The sequence below is a fragment of the Podarcis muralis genome, chromosome 6, assembly GCF_964188315.1.
Source record: "Podarcis muralis chromosome 6, rPodMur119.hap1.1, whole genome shotgun sequence".
In the NCBI taxonomy this organism is placed as follows: Eukaryota; Metazoa; Chordata; class Lepidosauria; order Squamata; family Lacertidae; genus Podarcis; species Podarcis muralis.
This window is the reverse complement of record NC_135660.1, coordinates 97,055,072-97,073,881: the sequence shown is the minus strand read 5'-3', so window position 1 is coordinate 97,073,881 and position 18,810 is coordinate 97,055,072. Positions and strand designations below refer to the sequence as shown.

Below are 18,810 nucleotides of genomic sequence, written 5' to 3'. Positions count from 1 at the left end.
AAAATGATGTACAGATGGTATATTACACCAGTGAAATTAGCTAAAATGTATAAAATAAGTAAGAAATGTTGGAAATGTAAGGAAAAAGAAGGTACTTTTTATCATCTGTGGTGGGAATGCAAAAAGGTGAAAGGTTTCTGGGAAATGATTTACAATGAGATGAAAAAGATGTTGAAATATACATTTATTTAAAAGTCAGAAGCATTTTTACTTGGGATTGTAGGCATGGACATTAATAGGCAAGATAAAAAAACTGTTTTATATGCGACAATGGCTGCAAGAGTTTTATTGGCACAGAAATGGAAGCAGGAAGAATTGCCGACGAAAGAGGAGTGGCAGATGAAATTAATGGACTACGCAGAATTGGATAAGATGACAGGAAGAATGAAACCAGCAGGACCGGAAACTCTTGAAGGATTGGAGTAAATTTGCAGGTTATTTGAAAAACAATTGTAATCAGCTGACTACGCTTGTAGGATTACAAGAAGTTTTGTAAGGAGAACTATATTAAATATTACAGAAATTTTTTTAGGAGAATGAATTTTAAAGTATGGATTATTAAAAGTAATAGTTAAGATAAGGAAATGCAAGACTAAGAGATGAAGGTCAAAAACCACTAGATGTGGTTGATGGAAGTCCTAGGCTTATAGCCAAAATGTAGTATAAGATGAGAGATGCTATGTTTTATTTGGAAAATATATGTACAAACCAATAAAAATATATTTTAAAAAATAAAAAAAATCTATTTGTTTTGGCAGGTTTTTAACAAACAATTACTTTTGCCACTGCCTCGTTTCTTTAACTGCTTGTTACACATTGTTATTTGAATGGCTTGCTTTTAATGTGATTGATTGTTTTTAATAGGAGGGTTTTTGTATCCAGAATGTTTGCCATAGCTGTCTGTTAAATGGTAGTTCTAGCATGTCCATCTTTTAAAGAATGAAATTTCTGCTTAAAATGTATTGAAGTTCACTAGATGGAGCTCTAAGGTACCAGGTAAGCTTCCCCAGGGACATTTGCAGAAAGCTCAGCAAGAAACTCACAACTTCTTCATGCCTTTCTGCACAAATGTACAGGAGAGCAGAGAAAAGAAAAGCCTTAAAGAAATAACAAGATCCAGAGAGAGAGGTGCAGACATTTGAGAAGTCCTTTTCTTGTGCCTTCCTCGTTTGTAAACCTGAGGGCAGCGGCTCCCTTAACACCGATTTTTATAAGCCACTCTGAGAGCCTTTGGAGCTAAAGGGGGCAGTATAAAATGGCATATACAAACAAACAAACTGAATGAACACAATAGATGAAGAATAAAAATTCAAAACTAATTCCTAATAATAATAATAAATTTAAAATTATATATCACAGATTGGATTTCTAGATTTTTATAATTAAGAATTAACAAGGACTTTAAAAATACCAAATCATTTCTTCTTCTTCCGAAATGTCCATATGTTGGAGCTGCTATTGCACCATGTATAATGTGTTGGAGTGGAATTTAACTCTTTTATCTGCAATTAGTGTTTTACATGTTATAATTTATTTGGTCTCTCTTCTCACTCCTAACTGTTTCAGATGGAAATCTATTGCTGTAGAAAGTATTTTGCATAAAGGAACTAATATAAAAGCGGGCTGAGGAATCTCCTATCTATAGTTTCTTAATTCAATACTAAGCTTTTAGAAACACTGGTTATATGGAAGAAAGCTTGGCAGCACACGAGCTTACCTTCCTATGCTACTCATAATATCTAAGAAAAATGAACTAAAGAAAACCATTAAGGAAGGAGCAGGATTCTTTTTGTACTGTTCTTTTGACCCTCTGAATCCCCTCCTCTGTATTTTTTTTTATAAAAAGAGCTACATTTTCTCAATAGTTCAGTAATCTAGCCAATTCGATATGTCCTTGCTGAAATGGTGGTCATCATCAACAACAACAACGTTGTCACTTGACATTGCAGGAAATTAAAATACCCAAGAAAAGGGAGGGGAGTCCTTTTAGCTCTGTTCAAACGTTATGGAAATCTAGTGGCTGGTATTAATGGTAATGACCTGAAGGGAGTGGAAAAGGCAGAACTAAGGGTTAGATGAGCCTGAAGGGAAAGGGGGAAAAAGGCACATACAAAAAGTTTTCTTTTAGTCTGTGCCCAAGAAAGGGGGTGGGGGAATCCCTCTTAGTGGTTGTCAAGGAGATCTGCTGTTGGGTTTGCTGGACTGTGGGCTTCAAAGATTCCTGCCTTTAGCTTGAGGGGAGCCATTTCTTTGCAAATCAGGCAGTCAAATCCTTGCAGCTCTGAAAATGTTGGAGGCTGCAATCCCAGGCACATTTTCTAGGAACGGCGTCCCAATGACCACAGCAAACACGCCTAGGCCAGGCTATAAGGCTCATTGAAATATGTCGGCTGTGCACCTGAGGAGGGAAGGGGGAAAGAGATGGGGGTCAAACTTTTCGCCTCGGGAAGCAAGAAAAATAAAAACAGCAGTTGCTGGAGACGGCAGTCGCTCTCTGCCTACGCAAGGGACCGTTAAGGCTGTGCACCTAAGCCAGCTTCCAAGTTCGGTTAGGGTGGCACAGCCAAGTGTCCACAGCCATCCAGAGATTATGACCTTGAATGTTTGGTAAACATTGTCACAAAGACCCACCTGATTTAGATAAGCTGTCCCAGTTTCTGATTTGATCCCAGAATGTCCTGCTTTTCCTTAGGATGTCCCTATTTTCATTAGAGAAATGTTGGAGGGTATGGAATTATCCGACCCCCCCGAGCCGTCTGAAGGCAACCCTGTATAGGGAAGGCTTTTTAATGTTTAATGTTTTTTTATGTTTTTATATATGCTGGAAGCTGCCCAGAGTGGCTGGGGCAACCCAGTCAGATGTATGGGGTATAAATAGTAAAATTATCATTATGGAATGGGACGTCACTATTTTCATTGGAGAAATGTTGGAGGGTATGCACGTTCCTTTCTGCCTTTATTGGCATTCTGCTAACAACAACAACTTTATTTGTACCCCGGCCATCTGACTGGGTTGCTCCAGCCAATCTGGTTGGCTATTATTATTTATTACGAATTTGTGAGTTGATTTGTCTTGCCTGAGGCAACCCAAAGCAAGTTACAACCAACTACTGTAGGTGATCACCTCTGCACCAAGGACACTTGGCAGTTATCAGATGGTTGTGCAAAAGGTATTGCAAGGTAGACAGCAAGACTAGCTGACCAGTTGGCGACCCCATTCCTGCACATACTCTAATGCAACCTCTGCAAACAGTCGGGTAAGGCAGGCAGCCCCTCTTACCCTCTGACTGCAGGTCAAGGGGCAAAAATGAAGGGCAGGGTCTGCCAGTGAAGGGAGTTTTCTTGGGAAGGAGAGCAAGAGAGTGTGAACGGCTGACACTAATAATTTTAATTGGTGGTTTGCATTTTAGAGAGAGAGAAAGGGGTAGGGAAACGTCGCTTTGATTTCACTTCTTATTTGTATTCCGCCTTTCTGTGTCGCTGTGCACAAGGCGGTTGACAAACCGGAGCAGCGACAGAATGATCCGCAAAGACGACGCACCTGATAAGAACCCGACCCAGACGAGTAAGTCACACTTCACACGAGCAATTTACACCGTATTGAACAGCCCATGAGAACAGAGTAATAGCACGCTCTAGAAATAACTCTCGAAGCATCAGCTGAAGCAGAACTTGCTTTATATTCCGCGAACATAATCCCTTAAAAATAACATTGCAATACATAAAAATAAATTCAAAAAGAGCCAAGTGAGCAGCAAGGTGGCAGAACTTTTCCTAGTAACGTTCTCGGCGATATTTTCCCCTCAGGGCTTTCGGCGGAGGTGGCAGCAGCAGCAGCAGCAGCGCCCCTCACTCAGGCGCCCGGCCCGGCCTCGGGCCCCTCTGCCCTCCCTGCGCTGCCCGGCGCGGCTCCATGTCCCGAGCTGGCTGTCGCCCCTCCCCCGGCCGGGCGATTGGCCTCCCTCCCGGCCCGTCCCGCCCCCCGCGCGGCGCCCCCGCGAATCAGCGGGGCGCTGTGGGCGCGCCCGTTCCTGCGGCGGCGGCGAGTCGGCCAGCGCCGAGCGCGCCCCGGGCACAGCCGCGCACGCCCCACCGCGCGCCGGGTCGCCGCATTGCCATGGGGACTGTGCGCCTGGCGTGGCACTTGGGCTTGGCGCTCGCCCTCCTGCACCCGCGCAGCTTCGCCCCCGCCGCCGCCGCCAGCGGCGTCCCAGGTAAGGCGGCTCCCCTCGCTCCCCCCTCAGCTTGGCGGCGGCGGAGGGAAAGCGGCTTCTCCCGGGATGGAGCAGCAGCTCCGCCGCCCAAGAGGGAGAAGTTGCATGGCGGGGGGGGGGGGTGCTTTCGTTGCAGGACTTTCTTTTCAGCTTTGTCTCTCAGGCTCCGCTTTAAAGTTCTTTTCCCCTCAAGCGGGGAGATGCAAAGCCCCCCAGTTCGCGGTGTCCGGGGGGTCAACCTGTCTAGACAGGGAAGTGGAGCCAGTTGCCATATAGCAGCAGCGGCGCAAAAAGGTTCATTATAGGATTTCTTAACTTCACCTTGTCTTTCCTCGCCCCTCCCAGCCAGGCTCCTGCTCCAGCCAAATTTTCACAGGATCCTTCTATTGTGCTTCGCATAGTTGCCTGACCCTTCTTTGACTTGGGTTCTTTGTATTGGGGGGTGGGGGGTGGAGGGTTCAATATAATGTGGCAAATATCTATAGGGTTTCTTCTCTGGCCCTCCGTAGGTTTCCAGATAGCCTGAACCTGCAGCTGTAGGTGTTAACACGCAAGAAAAATATATTCCTTCTCTTTCGGCAGAAATTTAGAGCGTCTTGGTGGTTCTGTTTATGTTTTGTGCGATTTTAGCTGGAGATATGATATGTGGAGACCAGCTGTCTCTGTCCCTTGCCTTACAAGTCAGGGATGCTCCTAGAACAGCAGTTTGCAAACAGTGTCCTGCTACTGCGCTGGGAGAAATAACCTAATTAAATAATTAAATGCTGCTGCGAGCATCCAGGTACTCATGGAGGGTGCTGTCCACTGTGTCTCTGCATGATTCACTGCTCTGGCCTTGCCCCTTTTAAGCCAACTTCTGTGGGGGGTGGGGGTGGGGGGGGTAGGTAGGTGATTCTGCCCCTCTGAATCGTGCATGGAGCTGAGTATTCAATCACTTCTGATCCAGAGGGATGCTGTAGAATTCCCTGACCTTGGAGGTGGCTCAGCCGGGATAGTGATACTGTGCACAAACAAACAGGACCCCTCTCACATTCAAAAAAGCAGACCTTTTTTGGGGGGGGGGGTGCACTTCAGTTTTACTATTTTTTGAGTGTTCTTCTGTCAGAAGTATCAGGAAGATTAAGACAGACCTAGGAATCAACTTTTGACAACTACCAGTTTGCATACAGGGCAAATAGATCCACAGAAGACGCTATCATCACCACTCTCCATGCTGCTCTGTCCCATCTGGAGCAGCCGGGGAGTTATGTGAGGCTGCTGTTTGTGGATTTTAGCTCTGCTTTTAACACTATCCTCCCCCATAGACTGGTGTCCAAGCTAGAGGCGATTGGACTCTCCAACTCCACCTGTCTCTGGGTTTTGGATTTTTTGTCAGAACGTTCTCAGAGGGTTAGAGTAGGGTCACATATGTCCACAGCCCTTAGCCTTAACACCGGCTCACCACAGGGTTGTGTGTTGAGTCCCCTGCTCTATGCTCTCTATACGTATGACTGTACAGCCATCTATTCCAGCAACAAAATCATCAAGTTTGCTGATGACACTACGGTGGTAGGGCTCATTTCAGGAGGGGATGAGTCCGCCTATCGGGACGAGGTGGAGCGGCTCTGTGTTTGGTGTGGAGAGAACAATCTGGCTCTTAATACGGCTAAGACCAAGGAATTGGTGGTGGATTACAGGAAAAAAAGGCGGACATTCAGCCCTTGTATATCAACGGGGAACGGGTGGAGAGGGTGGCGGAATTCAGGTTTTTGGGAGTAACTATCGATCAGGGCATGACTTGGAGCGCAAATACCACTGCTCTGGTGAAGAAGGCCCAGCAGAGAATTTATTTCCTCAGACTTTTGAAGAAGAACAATCTGAGTGAGAGACTGCTGGTGTCCTTCTACCGAGGCTCCATAGAGAGCATTCTTACATACTGTATTTGTGCTTGGTTCTCCAGTTGTACAGCTAGGGAGAGGAAGGTGCTCCAGAAGGTCATAACCACAGCCCAAAGGATTATTGGTCATCCTCTCCCATCTTTGGAAGAACTGTACGGTTCCCGTTGTCTTAGGAAAGCAAACAACATCCTGCAGGATTCATCTCACCCGGGACACAGTCTGTTTGCACTACTGCCTTCTGGCAGGAGATATAGAAACATCAAGTCAAGGACAAATAGACTGAAAAACAGTTTCTATCCAAGAGCTGTGGCCTTTTTGAATGCTGTAACTCGATAGTGTGACCTGGGAGTTTGATGGGTGTTGGTGTGGGTGTGGCTGGAATGTGGTTTGTTTGGTTGTTGTTGTTGTTTTGCTTTTGTTGTTTTTAAGGGATGGCATCCAATTTCGTTGCACTTGTGCAATGTTGCACTTGTGTAATGACAATAAAGAATCTATTCTATTCTATTCTATTCTATCTAGTTGCATTCATCTTTCCCTATAAGCCAGCATTGTCCCTAGAAATGGCGAGGGGTCAGGGATTAAAAATATAATGCCTAAGCAGCCTAGCAGGAGCCGTGCAGCAGAGGAAGTTTCGCCGTTGGATCTGCCCTTTCCATTTGACTCATTGGCATTCACACGCCTGACTCTCCGGCATCCTCGGTTTGCTGTGAAATGTCCCCTTTGGGCTCAACACAGTTTGAGTTTTTTGACGGCATTAGAAAGGAGCCCAGCTGTCACTTCTGCTGAGCTTGATGGGAGAGCTGCTTGCCCCTTTTAATGAGTCAAAAGTATGAACTTAGGCATTTGAAACAAAAGCGCCACCTCCTACTTTTATCCCCTGCCTGACTGAATACATAGTGGCATGTGTATGTGATCTGAACTGTGCCCTGAAAAATTTACTGAAACCTGCCCCCCAACTTTTAAAAAAATAAAAAACTCCACAGCTAGTTCTGAACTGCTTGAGCAGTTGAAATAAATCAAAAGAAAGAAACCAATTAAGCCACTATTCAGTCGTGGAGAGCAAACTTCTTTCTTTCTCCGCTTTGTTAGGAGCACACCAGCGCGGAAGGGACCTTGCCTGTCTGTGTTTTAAGAATTTTGCTTCTTAGAAGGTTCGCCCGAAATAACAGTTCCTCCCTCTGCTTTTTATTCCTTCCCCTTGCAAAGTTCTCTGATGTGTGCCTGGCCACAATATCTGATTATTCCTGCTGCCCCTCAGCAGCCCCCTCCTCTCCCCTCCTCTGTGACTTTGAAGAATCCTTGTTTTATCGCTGGAGATGGCTGAGTGAGCATTTCTGAAACAATTAGCGTTAGGATTTCAAGCTAACAATCAAAGTCTTTTTCACTTTGGTGCACCTTTTCTTAGGATCTGTTAATCTAATTGGCATGAAACAAACTGCACATGGATGGTAGGGGAGTCTTTTTCTGCTCTCCCTGTGCCCCCCCCCCCATATTATAAATTTAAAACTTCACATTTATTGGCTCATGATTTTAGGCAGTTAATTGCTAGCCATATCATTATTACTGGTGGAGGCTATGCAGCCAATAAGATAAAGAGCCACAGATGGGCCTCTGGCATTAAATTATGAGGAAATCCATTTAAAGGCTCTTCTCGCTATAAGGCAGAGTTGCCTGATTGACATTTAGACAGTAATCAATAGCCTTGGGCCACTTTCTTCCGTGAGCACCAAGGTCTCCCAAGGCCTGGTTCTCAAAGACAAAGTTCTTCCAAAGGGACAGCTGATTCCCAGTGCCTTCCCCCTTACGCAGGGATTGCTGTTTCTCTTGACAATATCTCTCCCCGACCCCCTTGCCTGAATTAATGCTGTAAAACAGCATGGATTGTGGATTGATGGGTTTCCGCTTACTCCTTTTTCTGAGTATTTATTAGGTTTAGCTCTTTCTTCCATCAATTTTCTCAGCATCAGCAACAGTACAGCATTTCGTATCCCTTAAAAAAAAGTAGTTGGGGGGGCATGGAAATAATAATGCACTAGACATCCATTGTATGCCGTTAGTTGTGGGAAATGTTCAGAAGGGCTGCTCACTTGAAAGGCAGTTGGCCCGTTTGGAAATAGACTTTTTACACCTGACCCTTTTAAGGCTACAATACTATGCACACTTACTTCAGAGTAAGTTCCATGGATCTCCGTGGGGCCTGCTTCTGAGTAGTTGTGTATCTGATTGGGCTGCATCCTACTACACCCTACTGAGAGTAGCCGGATTGAAATCAAGGAGCTTGCGTTAGTTTTGCTCCTTAGTATGAGCCGTCATTGCATCTCTTCATAGAGAGCAGGCTATTCAGCTGGATTAAACTTCACTTTGTGGCATTTTTCACAGGCATCTGCAGTCATTTGTCTGCAGTATTCACCTGTTAGAAAGGCTGGCCCTAACATTAGCTAAGAGTGAGATGGCTGCTTCAGGTGACAGGTGCCCCTGCTGCTCTTCCTGAGCCTCACAGCCTTGTCGCCTTGTTCTGTGCCTGCTAAGCTAGCCTACTGGTGCGATTTCTGCTTGCATCTATTTTAAAGGGACACAACCACTAAAAGACACTGCAGGCACATGTCTCGCTTGATGGAGTTGCGTGCATTTTGTACTTGGTTATGCATCCTTCATTGCCAAAAATAATGCAAGAAGTGGTCCCCAGTTTCACGTGATGAATATGGGCAACGTAAGTGTGTTTCTAAGGCAGAAACCTAGTTTGGATTTTGGTCTTCATTCTGTTTTAGTGGCAGGCAACTAGTCAAACATTACAAGTCATGGCACTGGATAGCGATGCACATTCCAATGGCTTCAAAAGATGCCCAACTATTTCACGGAGAGCCAGGTTATGTTTTAAAAAATCAATTCACGAGGGTTAAGTTTTCTTTTGCCTACAGCTCTTTCTTGCTAGATACGAGGCATTTGTGTTTTGTTTATGGTGTGTATATCGCAGTGGTGACATCTAAATAATTCTGGGTTGCCTTTGGTGACACTTGGAGCAAACTCAGTTGAACAGATTTTCCAAGTGGAATCTCTCAAAAGTTTTTATGAAATCCCTTGTTTTTCTTTTTTTATATGTTCTGTGATGCAGATGCTGACGAATGCACAGAAGGGACAGACGACTGTCACATCGATGCGATTTGTCAAAACACACCTAAGTCATACAAATGCATTTGCAAACCAGGTTATAAAGGAGAAGGAAAACAATGTGAAGGTAAGGTTAGCTGCTCTCTTATTTATGTCAAACTTATCCCAACCCCCACCCCATTTTATTTACTCTGCTAGTGCTTCTGTAAATAGTGGAATTCCTGAAACAATTAATGCAGATTTACAGCTGCTTATCCTCAGATCGTGGTGTTTATTGGAAAGAAGCTCCTGCTGCTTCTGTTAATTGTTCTGTATCTAAACTGCAGCATCCTACACTCTGAAGTTACTTCTGGGAAACCCAAGGTGGCTTTTGTTTAGAAGTCGTATGTTTGTACAGACACATGCACACACCAAATTTCTGCATGCATCATGTGGCTAATTTTCCTTGCCATATGCTTGCTTCCATTTGAGGCTTAGTTGAACCTCTCAGAAATAGTGCCCAGCTAATGGTCTACTTCGAGACAGGCTTTTAATCTGTCAGATTAGAGCAGGGCTATACATTGAAATATGAGCCAATGTTTTGTCATACTTTTTTTTTGCACTCTATGAAATCGAGGGACAGAACATGGCAATGGGTGCATACTCCAGTTTCTTAAGAAACACAATTTCTTTTCTTGAATAAAAACAAAAACACTTTCTAGATTTTATGGCTACGGAGTTAGGCTAGCACTGTGCCTTCTACAGTCTCAGAAGCCAGAGAGACGCCTGCAGTGCTCCTTACCTCCCCCATGGCTAGCAGAACTACGACAAATTTTGCAGAATAAAATATATTCTGCAGAGTTGCTTAACGTGTGTTATTCGTATGGTCATAACTTAATTTTTTTTATTGCAGAATGCACACAGCTTTGCTGATAAGTAGGATAAAGTAAAATAGTTTTGTTTTAATTAACTTCTAGGAAAGCTTTAATTAACACTAGGAAAACTAAGATAATACTGAATACACGAGATTAGCTTATTGTTGTTAGGAAAGCCAGTACAGTAAGCCTGTGTCTTACATGCGTTTAACTTGTGCACATTCAGCTTTATGTGTTTGCCAATTTTATTTTATTTTTATTTAATTAAAAAAGGGGCAGGTGTCCAGGGAAAACGACTTTGGCAATCCCACCTGCTGTTGCACCCAATGTGTTTTGAATCATACACTGTTTTGGCTTTAGGTGTGATCCCTGGAACATAACCCCTGTGTAAGTTGAGGGCTTTCTGCAAAGGAGAACACCGAACAGCAGTGTTGGCAATTTTCATTTTACTGAAGCAAAGTCAAAATGATCCGCTATTGATTGGGACAAAAAGACGTTCTATTTTTGAAAAGAAAGAAAAAAGGCTCATTAAAATTAAAGGTGGGGAATCAGAAAAATAATGCTCTTACTAGAATTTACTTCTGGAAGCAATTGTTTTGCATTGCTTCACTGTCCTGCCTATTTTCTCTGCCTCAGCCATTTGTAGCTCCTTCCTAGTGCCCTCCATACACTATGGATAGTTGCAGATGCTTCTTGTGCCTGCATAAGCAGCAGCAGTGTACAAAACTGAAATAACTGAGGGGTCCTCTAGAGTGGCTCCTGTGTTGGATTCTGAGACATGTCTGCTATTTTTTCAAAAAAATATTGAAAGAGTTGGATTAAAGTGCATGCTCAAAATGACATCCTTGTGATTGTCAACTGAAACCAAGAGTGAGTGGGCTATTGGGATAAAACAGGCATATTTTGTCCTTGGGGAAAATATTAATCCTGTCAGGGATTTCAGGCCCTGAAATCTCTACCATTTGTGCTGCAAATCAGTAGTAAGTAGGTTTATTTGTTTAGACACAACAAAATTACGATTGAACAAATGACAAGTACACCTTCCTTTCTCAATTAGCTATACACTACATTAGTTTCAAATTATTTGAGCCATACAGGCACTACCACAAAAGCAAAAGTAGCCAGCTTTTTTATTATATTACCATCTAAATCACCAAGACACGATCAGGTGTTCTGATTTTACTAGCAGCTGTTTCAGTAACATCTGAACACAAGGGGGGGGGGAATAACCTTGACATCTGCTTATGACATGATAGACACTATTGATCAGATTTTTATCACCTTCTTATAAATGGAAACAATAACACCGATGTCCCAATCTTACGGAAATTTTGGATAAGCAGGGAGAATCCGGAGCCAGTGTAGAACTGACATGTGGTGTGGGTAGCAGGTGGAAAGTGTCAGATTCCCATCTGGCCCTCTTTTCAGTAATGTTATGTAAGAAGTACAGGTGAAGAAATAATTTCTTCTTAGCAGCTTGGAGATTCCTCATAAAATCCAAAAGTGGTAAGAAATTAGACAGTTGGAATATTCTAAGGGTGCCTCCAGACTCAGTATTTTTCAAGAGGGATTTAACTTCATACAAGAACTCTATGTTTGTACTGAAAAGAATTAAAGCACTTTGTTGCCCTGGCACAAGAAATCAATGTTGTTGTTTTTTAAAAAAGAGGTCCTCTTCCTGGTTTCTAATTCTGCCTGTAAGCTTTGCCATCTGGACGTCGTTCATCAGTTTTGTCTGCCACTCTTCTTTGGTGGGAGTTGTAGACCCTTAGGATCATCTAGTCCAGTGTTTCCCAACCTTTTTTGGGCAAAGGCACACTAGTTTGATGAAAAAAATCTCGAGGCACACCACCATTACAGCCCCGTGACGTCAGCGCGCAGCGTCACGCCGGGAGGGACGCACGAGCTCCTTCTCCTGCTCGTTCAGGGCCGGGTCGCCGCCGTGAGGGAAGCGCCGGGGCGCTGCTGCTGCTGCTGCCGCCGCCGCTCCCGGCAGGCATGGGCCCAGCTGAGGCGGCGGCGGCTGTTGTGGTGGTGGCGGCGATAGCGGGCGGAGGAGGGGGCGGCGGCGGGGCCGAGGTGGCCGGCGGCGGCGGGGGAGGCGGCGGCGGGTGGAGCAGGAGGGCGGCCGAGGCCGGTGAGGGAGTAGGGTTGCCCGGGGCTTGAGGAGCCGTCGCCGGGAGTTGCTGCTGCTGCTGTTGTTGCTGCTGCCCGGACATGCCGGCCTCCTCCTCGTCCGCTGTCTCGCGCTCCTCCCTTTTGCGCGCGCTGCCCCGCCGCCGCCCCATTGGCCGGGTCCTGTCAGCTGATCCTGTGTTATTTCCTGTGTGTGTGTGTGTGAGGGGAGAATGGAGAGAGAAACCTCGGCACCACCACCGCGGAGCCGCCCCCGGCTCGACGCGGATCCTCGCCGCCGCCGCCCCGCCTCTCGCCGCCCGACTCGCCCGCCTCCCTCCCACGGCACACCAGGCAACGTGTCGCGGCACACTAGTGTGCCGCGGAACACCGGTTGGGAAACACTGATCTAGTCCAACCCCCTGCAAAACACAGTCGGTCGCAGCCAAAGCAGCATGGCTCCATGAGTGTGTGATTTCTGTATAAGCTAAGCCAAAATCCCTTATTTTGGCTGCTGATCCCTTATTTTCGAGGCTGCCGGTCCCTTATTTTCAAATCTGTAAGTTGACAGCTATGGCCCAGAGCAAGGCTTAGTGGGGGAGTGGGGAGACTCTTCGTCCATCGGTTTAGCTGCCTGCTTGGTGAAGCTCCCTCATCTGCAGCAAGGTTTAATGGAGAGGTAGGGAGACCCCTCTCACCCAACCCTTTCATTAAATCTTGCTTCAGAGGTTTTCAGGTATTGAGTTGGATCGGCATATATTTTGGTAGATCTGTGAAGATTTCAGTGGAGCTGGCAACATTGGAACAGGTTCAGGCCACCAGCTTGCATCTCCCTGTCTTTCAGTTCGTCTGGAGGCCTTGTGTGGCCTTCAGCCTTCCCAGCTCATTCTGCTGAGCTGTTAGGAGCAGTCAGTCTGGGAGTATCTCTGACCTTATGCTGCAGCTGCTATAAATTGAGAGAAGGCTGGCTGGAGAAGGAAGGATGAGGAACCTGCAGGCTCTGAAGAAATAACTGGGACCTGCCCTGGGATCTATTTCTGAATGGAGAGAGGACTAACAGTGCATCATCTTCAAGAAGACGATCAAAGGCAGATGAAAACTGTGGCTGCTGGAATTACTTTTGGGAGTTCCTTGCTGGCTAGGACAAGTGCACGCCAAGGTCTGGCACTATGGGGCAATGATTTCAGTCAGCAACGGGGGAAGTGCTCATCCTGCTTTATTTCACCCCCGAGCCCACAAAACCCCCCAAACAATGATACCTTATGGTTTCAGGTGTTTCCCTGTTACCTCTGTGGGCTTAACATAGTCAGTAGTCTTGAAAGTCTGCACTGCGTGACCTGCAGACCGTAGTGCAAAGTGGACCATCACCAGGTAAGTTGTGCTTAAGAGGCAATATTAGTGAAAGCTGGTGGAGCACAGGGTTTGAGAGGTACCAGTTGTGGCAGCACGAGTTTGATGAGGCAGGAAGGATAGATAACTTTCAGGATGATGCAGTCACTCTTGCACCAGTGTAGGTGAGAATGGGTTGGGATTTACACTGGTGCAAGAGCCATTGGATTTTCTTGTTAGTTCTTTTTTTCCTCCTATGCGAAAACTGCCACAGATAGAGGTGCAAAGAATGCTTTGTGTGTTTGTGTTTCCCCCCACTGTGGGCGTCTGATGGAAATCTACTTTTAAAAAAACCAAGCTGGTTGTTGTTGGTGTTACAGTGGTACCTTGGTTTACAACCATAATCTGTTCCGGAGGTCCAGTTGTAAACCAAAACAGGTTGTAACCCAAGGCGTGCTTTTGCCATTGGGGCCTCCAAAAAAAAGAAAAAGGGGTTATAATAAAAAAAAAGGGTTGTAATCCAAAAAAAGGGACACGCACTGCCGGGTTTGACGTGGTTGTAATCCAAAATGGTTGTAATCCAAAACGGTTGCAAACCAAGGTACCACTGTAGCTGTGATTATGGCACATGTCGAGATGTGCACTGGGAATTCCCTATGGAGAGGGAAAGGAACAGATGCTTCTGATCTCTTGGCTTCAGATAAGGAGCGCGTTGTGCTGGTTCCGAGTAGGCCATATGGTTTGACAGTAAGTTTTGCAGTTGTTGTTTCTGTTGTAATTTGAGTGGTGGTTATGATGAGAGTTTCAGCAGGTATTGTACAACCATGTTTGGATTTCACTGAGTCCGAAAACCATGTAGGCAAATTTAAAGAGGACATCAGATGTTAGGTCTATCTGCCCTTTTGTATTTTTGCGTTAGTAGCTTGTTCGGCATTCCCAGCCAATATTCTTCTTGTGGATGAAATGTTTCTACCTTTTGCATTTGACTACTATGATGGTGAGATGCATGTGGTGTTGTGGGTTAAACCACAGAACCTAGGGCTTGCCGATCAGAAGGTCGGTAGTTTGAATCCCCGTGATGGGGTGAGCTCCCGTGGTTCGGTCCCAGCTCCTGCCAACCTAGCAGTTCGAAAGCATGAAGGGCAAGTAGATAAATAGGTACCGCTCCGGCGGGAAGGTAAACAGTGTTTCCGTGTGCTGCTCTGGTTCACCAGAAGCGGCTTAGTCATGCTGGCCACATGACCCGGAAGCTGTACACCGGCTCCCTCGGCCATTAAAGCGAGATGAGCACCGCAACCCCAGAGTCGTCTGCGACTGGACCTAATGGTCAGGGGTCCCTTTACCTTTACTATGATGGTAATTTTTCACAATGTTGGTAAGGTGGACAAAACGGGCTATGGGAGAGATAATGGAATTTGTCCCCTGGGCAGACTCCTGTTCTCCCACCCCTCACTGCACCTAGTTCTGTTTATTGAGTTTCCTACTGCTTCAATTCTGAATTCAATGTTTTTGGCAAATTTAATGTTCAGCCGCACCAGAACCTAAATCGATAATCTTAAGATTTGTTCAAGATCTTTATATCTTTATTTATAGGTGCTTCATAAATTAACTATTTCAGACTGTGTACGAGTTCCCTTCCCAAACACCTTTTACACAGATTTATCTGCCTGTTGGCAAACACTAATATCAAGGGTGCCACACGACAGTGCCTTGTAAATACGACATGTGGCTTTTCTTTGCTTGTAAATGCTGTTAGTGCTTCTATAAATGTCTTTCTCCTCAGAGGCTGAAACCGTATTGAAATGTTTAGCACAATATAAGATCAGTCTATTAAAAAGTTTAGAGACCTGAAGATTGCTTGCTTGAAGTCCACAAAATAAAATTTTTGAAACTTCATATTCTCCAAGTCAACTGAAAATGTTTGATCAAGTGCCCTTGTACAACATTTTTGTGGTCGTCATATTATTTCTGTCTTGCACTCCAACCTGACAAGACATATTTTTTTGAATGTCCACTTCTCAGTGTTCAAGAATCCTGGAACTTCTGTTCTTTGGGAGCCTTGCTACCCTCTCTCACAGAGAACAAAGGCAGAATATTTATGCAGCCTTGCTTAGCCACCCACCCACCTCACCCCAGTGTTTTCAAAGGAATGAATTCTACACTCTGGGAAAACCTATTTAAGGCAATAGCTACATGAGGCTGTGTTCCCAGCGTTGAGCAGTGTAGCTGGGCTGGCTGGCCACATCAAAAGATTCCTTGCATCTTAAAACTACCCATATTTTAGAAGTTGATTTCTGTTTAATGGTAGACCTGGCTGCAATCCATGCTTATTTAATGCATACCTTTATTTCTGTCCCAACATACCTTGGCTTACTCAAAATAAGAGGGCTCTGTATGGATTTAAAGTAAGAGATTACCCTGCAGAAATCTATGTATGAAATGGAATTTGCATGACTAATTTTAAACTTTCACGCAGGATGGCATTTAGCATCGGCTAGTGAATAGGTAAGAGAAGTTGAGCAAACTTGAACACGTTCTATATCTGAGACCTTGATTTTAATAGCCTTCTAGGGATTTTGTTGCACATGTGTGTGAGATGTGTCAGCTTTGTGTTAATTAGATTACTGCAACATTTCATAGGTGGGTCTGCATCTGAAGACAATTCAGAAATTTCAGCTGGTAACGCCAATCCTAGCCCAACTCCACTGGCTGCCAATCAGTTTTGGGGCCCATTTCAAAGCATTATACAGCTCAGGACTGCAATACCTCAAGGACTTCCTCTCCCCAGTAGGAACCATCCAGGACCCTGCAACCATCATCTGAAGCCCTTCTTCATGTGCCCCCTCCATGAGAGGTCCGGAGGGTGGCACATGAGAACAGACCTTTTCTGTGGTGGCTCCCTGTTTGTGGAATGCTCTCCCCAAGGAGACTTGACTGACACCTTCATTACATATATTTAGGCACCAGGCAAAATCATTTTGTATGTAGTTGGGTTCACACATAAACAAGGTTTACGAACCAATAACAAATAATCTCTGTCAAATGAAAAAAATAACTTCTGGTTATGTTAAAACACGTGTAGCCCAATCCTACTGTAATGGCAAGATCTCCCATCTCCCCTCCCTGCTCTCTGCCCAAAGGCATCTTCCATCCACAGGTCCTCCTATGAACCCTCTAGGAAGCTCAGTGTTGTTGCATCATTCCACATAGAATGTCTGGGAGAGAAGGGAAAGGTCTTCTCTCTTACACCTTTTAAAGGCTCTTCCAGAACTTCAGGTATGTGCCAGACATTTCAGTCAGTGTGCATGTGGGAAAACCGATTCAGTCTGAATCTTATGTGATTGCACCCCCTGTTTCTCCTCTGTCATCCTATGGGAGTCACCATATCAAAATAGCACAGGGTTTTTTTTGGGGGGTTGGGGGTTGGGGACTTATTTGCAGATGTGCATAGGATTTCAGCATTAATTCAAAGAGAAATTATATTCTCAAATGTGTTCCTGCAATCCTTCGGATGTAGGGCTATTGATTGCTCTGCTCTGCTTCCACAGCTGGAGGCAGCAGTGCTCTGAAATACCAGTTGCTGGAAACCCCAGGAGGGGCAAGTGCTGCTCTAGTGCTCGAATCCTGCTTGCTGGTTTCCCACTGACATCTGGTTGGCCGCTGTGGCTCCAGGATTCTTGTCTTGATGTGCCATTGGCTGGACCAACAGGCTCTTCTTGCGTTCTTAAAATGTACGTTGAGGAGCAAGGAGAGAAGGTCACAAGGCAAGCTGGCGGGAATGGGGGAAGGACTCCTTTGCTCCACAAGAGAAGACTAAAATTGTGGCCAGGAGGTTGAATTTACCAAACCACAGGCAAAAATTGCATGGCAGTATTGATTTCTGCTTAATGCTGTATTTTAAGACACAGACACTTTAGAACCATTTTGTAAGTTGTGGTTATACCTCCGAAAGCACAAAAGAATTCGTTTGGTGTGCCATTCCAAGTAGGTATCTAAATGCCTTTTAGACCAGAACTTCTGTAAATGAATCATACTGTCTGATTGAGCAGGATTGTTCCAAATGGCTTTCTGGTTTGTTTCCCGTTTTCCATCTAAACCTATGAAGAAGCAATATAGTATGACTGGCCAAAGCTTCTTTTTTGTTGCCCATTGTGTTCTGCTGTGGATCCTGAGTGATGTTTAAAGGGTGCATATAGCTGTATAACCTTCCTGGAGGGAGAATTTTCTCTCCACAAAACAAGCCTCCAACAGATTTGTAGTAGTCCACCTCGCCCCCCTTCCCTGGTGATGAATTGCAAGGTTTAGAATTTGTTTAACCAGAGGTAAAGTTTTTACTGAATTTGAGCGGGGAATGTTCACAATAACAACTACTTGGACCCTCTTATTTTTCAAAAAAAGATGCTATGTAACTTTTGTGGTGAAAGGGGCAGTAAAAATAAGAACATACCCAACTGTTGAACTTAGTAGAAAATTGTCACTAAACCTACACTGTAATGAGCTAAGGTGTTTTGTGAAGCCCATGGCAGTGATTGGCTGAGTTGCCTGCCTGTCACATGGGGACTCTGCAGGGTGGAGTCTCTGCCTGCTACTGCCTCCTTTAATCTTAATGGGTGTTGGTTGCTGTTAGCTAAGCTGCTCTGATCCTTGGTAGCGGATCTTCTGCCGTTCCCCATCTTAATGGTGGTTAAGTCAACCAGGGTTCTTGGCCTTAACCATGGTTAGTGTAATTGCTGGTGCTAGTGCTGTGCAGCGGTGGAGCAGGTCTCCATGCCGTCTGGGGTGGGGGCGGGGGGCACGCAGCAGCCTCACATGAGGCTGGGGTCAAAGGGCACACGGTTGCTGTGTCCCCACATCACCCTCCCCAAGCAGCCTTGCAAGGCTCGGATCCGGGGAGGGTGATGTGAGAAGGGTGCGGCAGTCACACGCCCCTTGATCCTAGTCTCACCAGCTAAGGCGAGGCTGGGATTGAACGGTGCATGGCTCACGCGCCCCTCCCAGTAGCCTTGCAAGGTTGGGATCTGGGGAGGGCAGCGCGAGGACACAACAGCCACGCGCCCTCTCATGCCACCCTCCCTGAGTGGTCTTGCAAAGCAGTGCAGGGTTGGCTTAGAGAGGGCAGGAGGAGCAATGTGCCTGGGGCAATCACCCTGGCAGTCCCCCCCCCCTCCCGCTATGCCCCCAATGCTGTGTTAAGAAGGGGGGGAGGTTTTTGCTCTGGGGTTGGGGTACCCCATGGCCCATTCCTGAGCACTCTAAACTGCTGTGAGGTTAGGGCTCTTCCAGTATGTCTGCACAAGCTCTTTATCGTGCTGA

At 45.6% G+C, this 18,810-nt stretch overlaps 1 protein-coding gene across 5 annotated transcripts in view; it reads left to right on the top strand.

Moving 5' to 3' along the window:
• Window positions 1-4,062: 4,062 nt before the first annotated feature.
• SCUBE1 (signal peptide, CUB domain and EGF like domain containing 1) overlaps window positions 4,063-18,810 on the top strand; it is a 190,793-nt gene continuing 176,045 nt past the window's right edge. For all 5 annotated transcript variants that reach the window (XM_028728733.2, XM_028728732.2, XM_028728731.2 and 2 more), the window contains exons 1-2: window positions 4,063-4,214; window positions 9,204-9,326. In XM_028728733.2, the coding sequence (XP_028584566.2) occupies window positions 4,118-4,214; window positions 9,204-9,326 (220 nt within the window). In that variant the 5' untranslated portion in view covers window positions 4,063-4,117. The remainder of the gene's footprint in view (window positions 4,215-9,203; window positions 9,327-18,810) is intronic.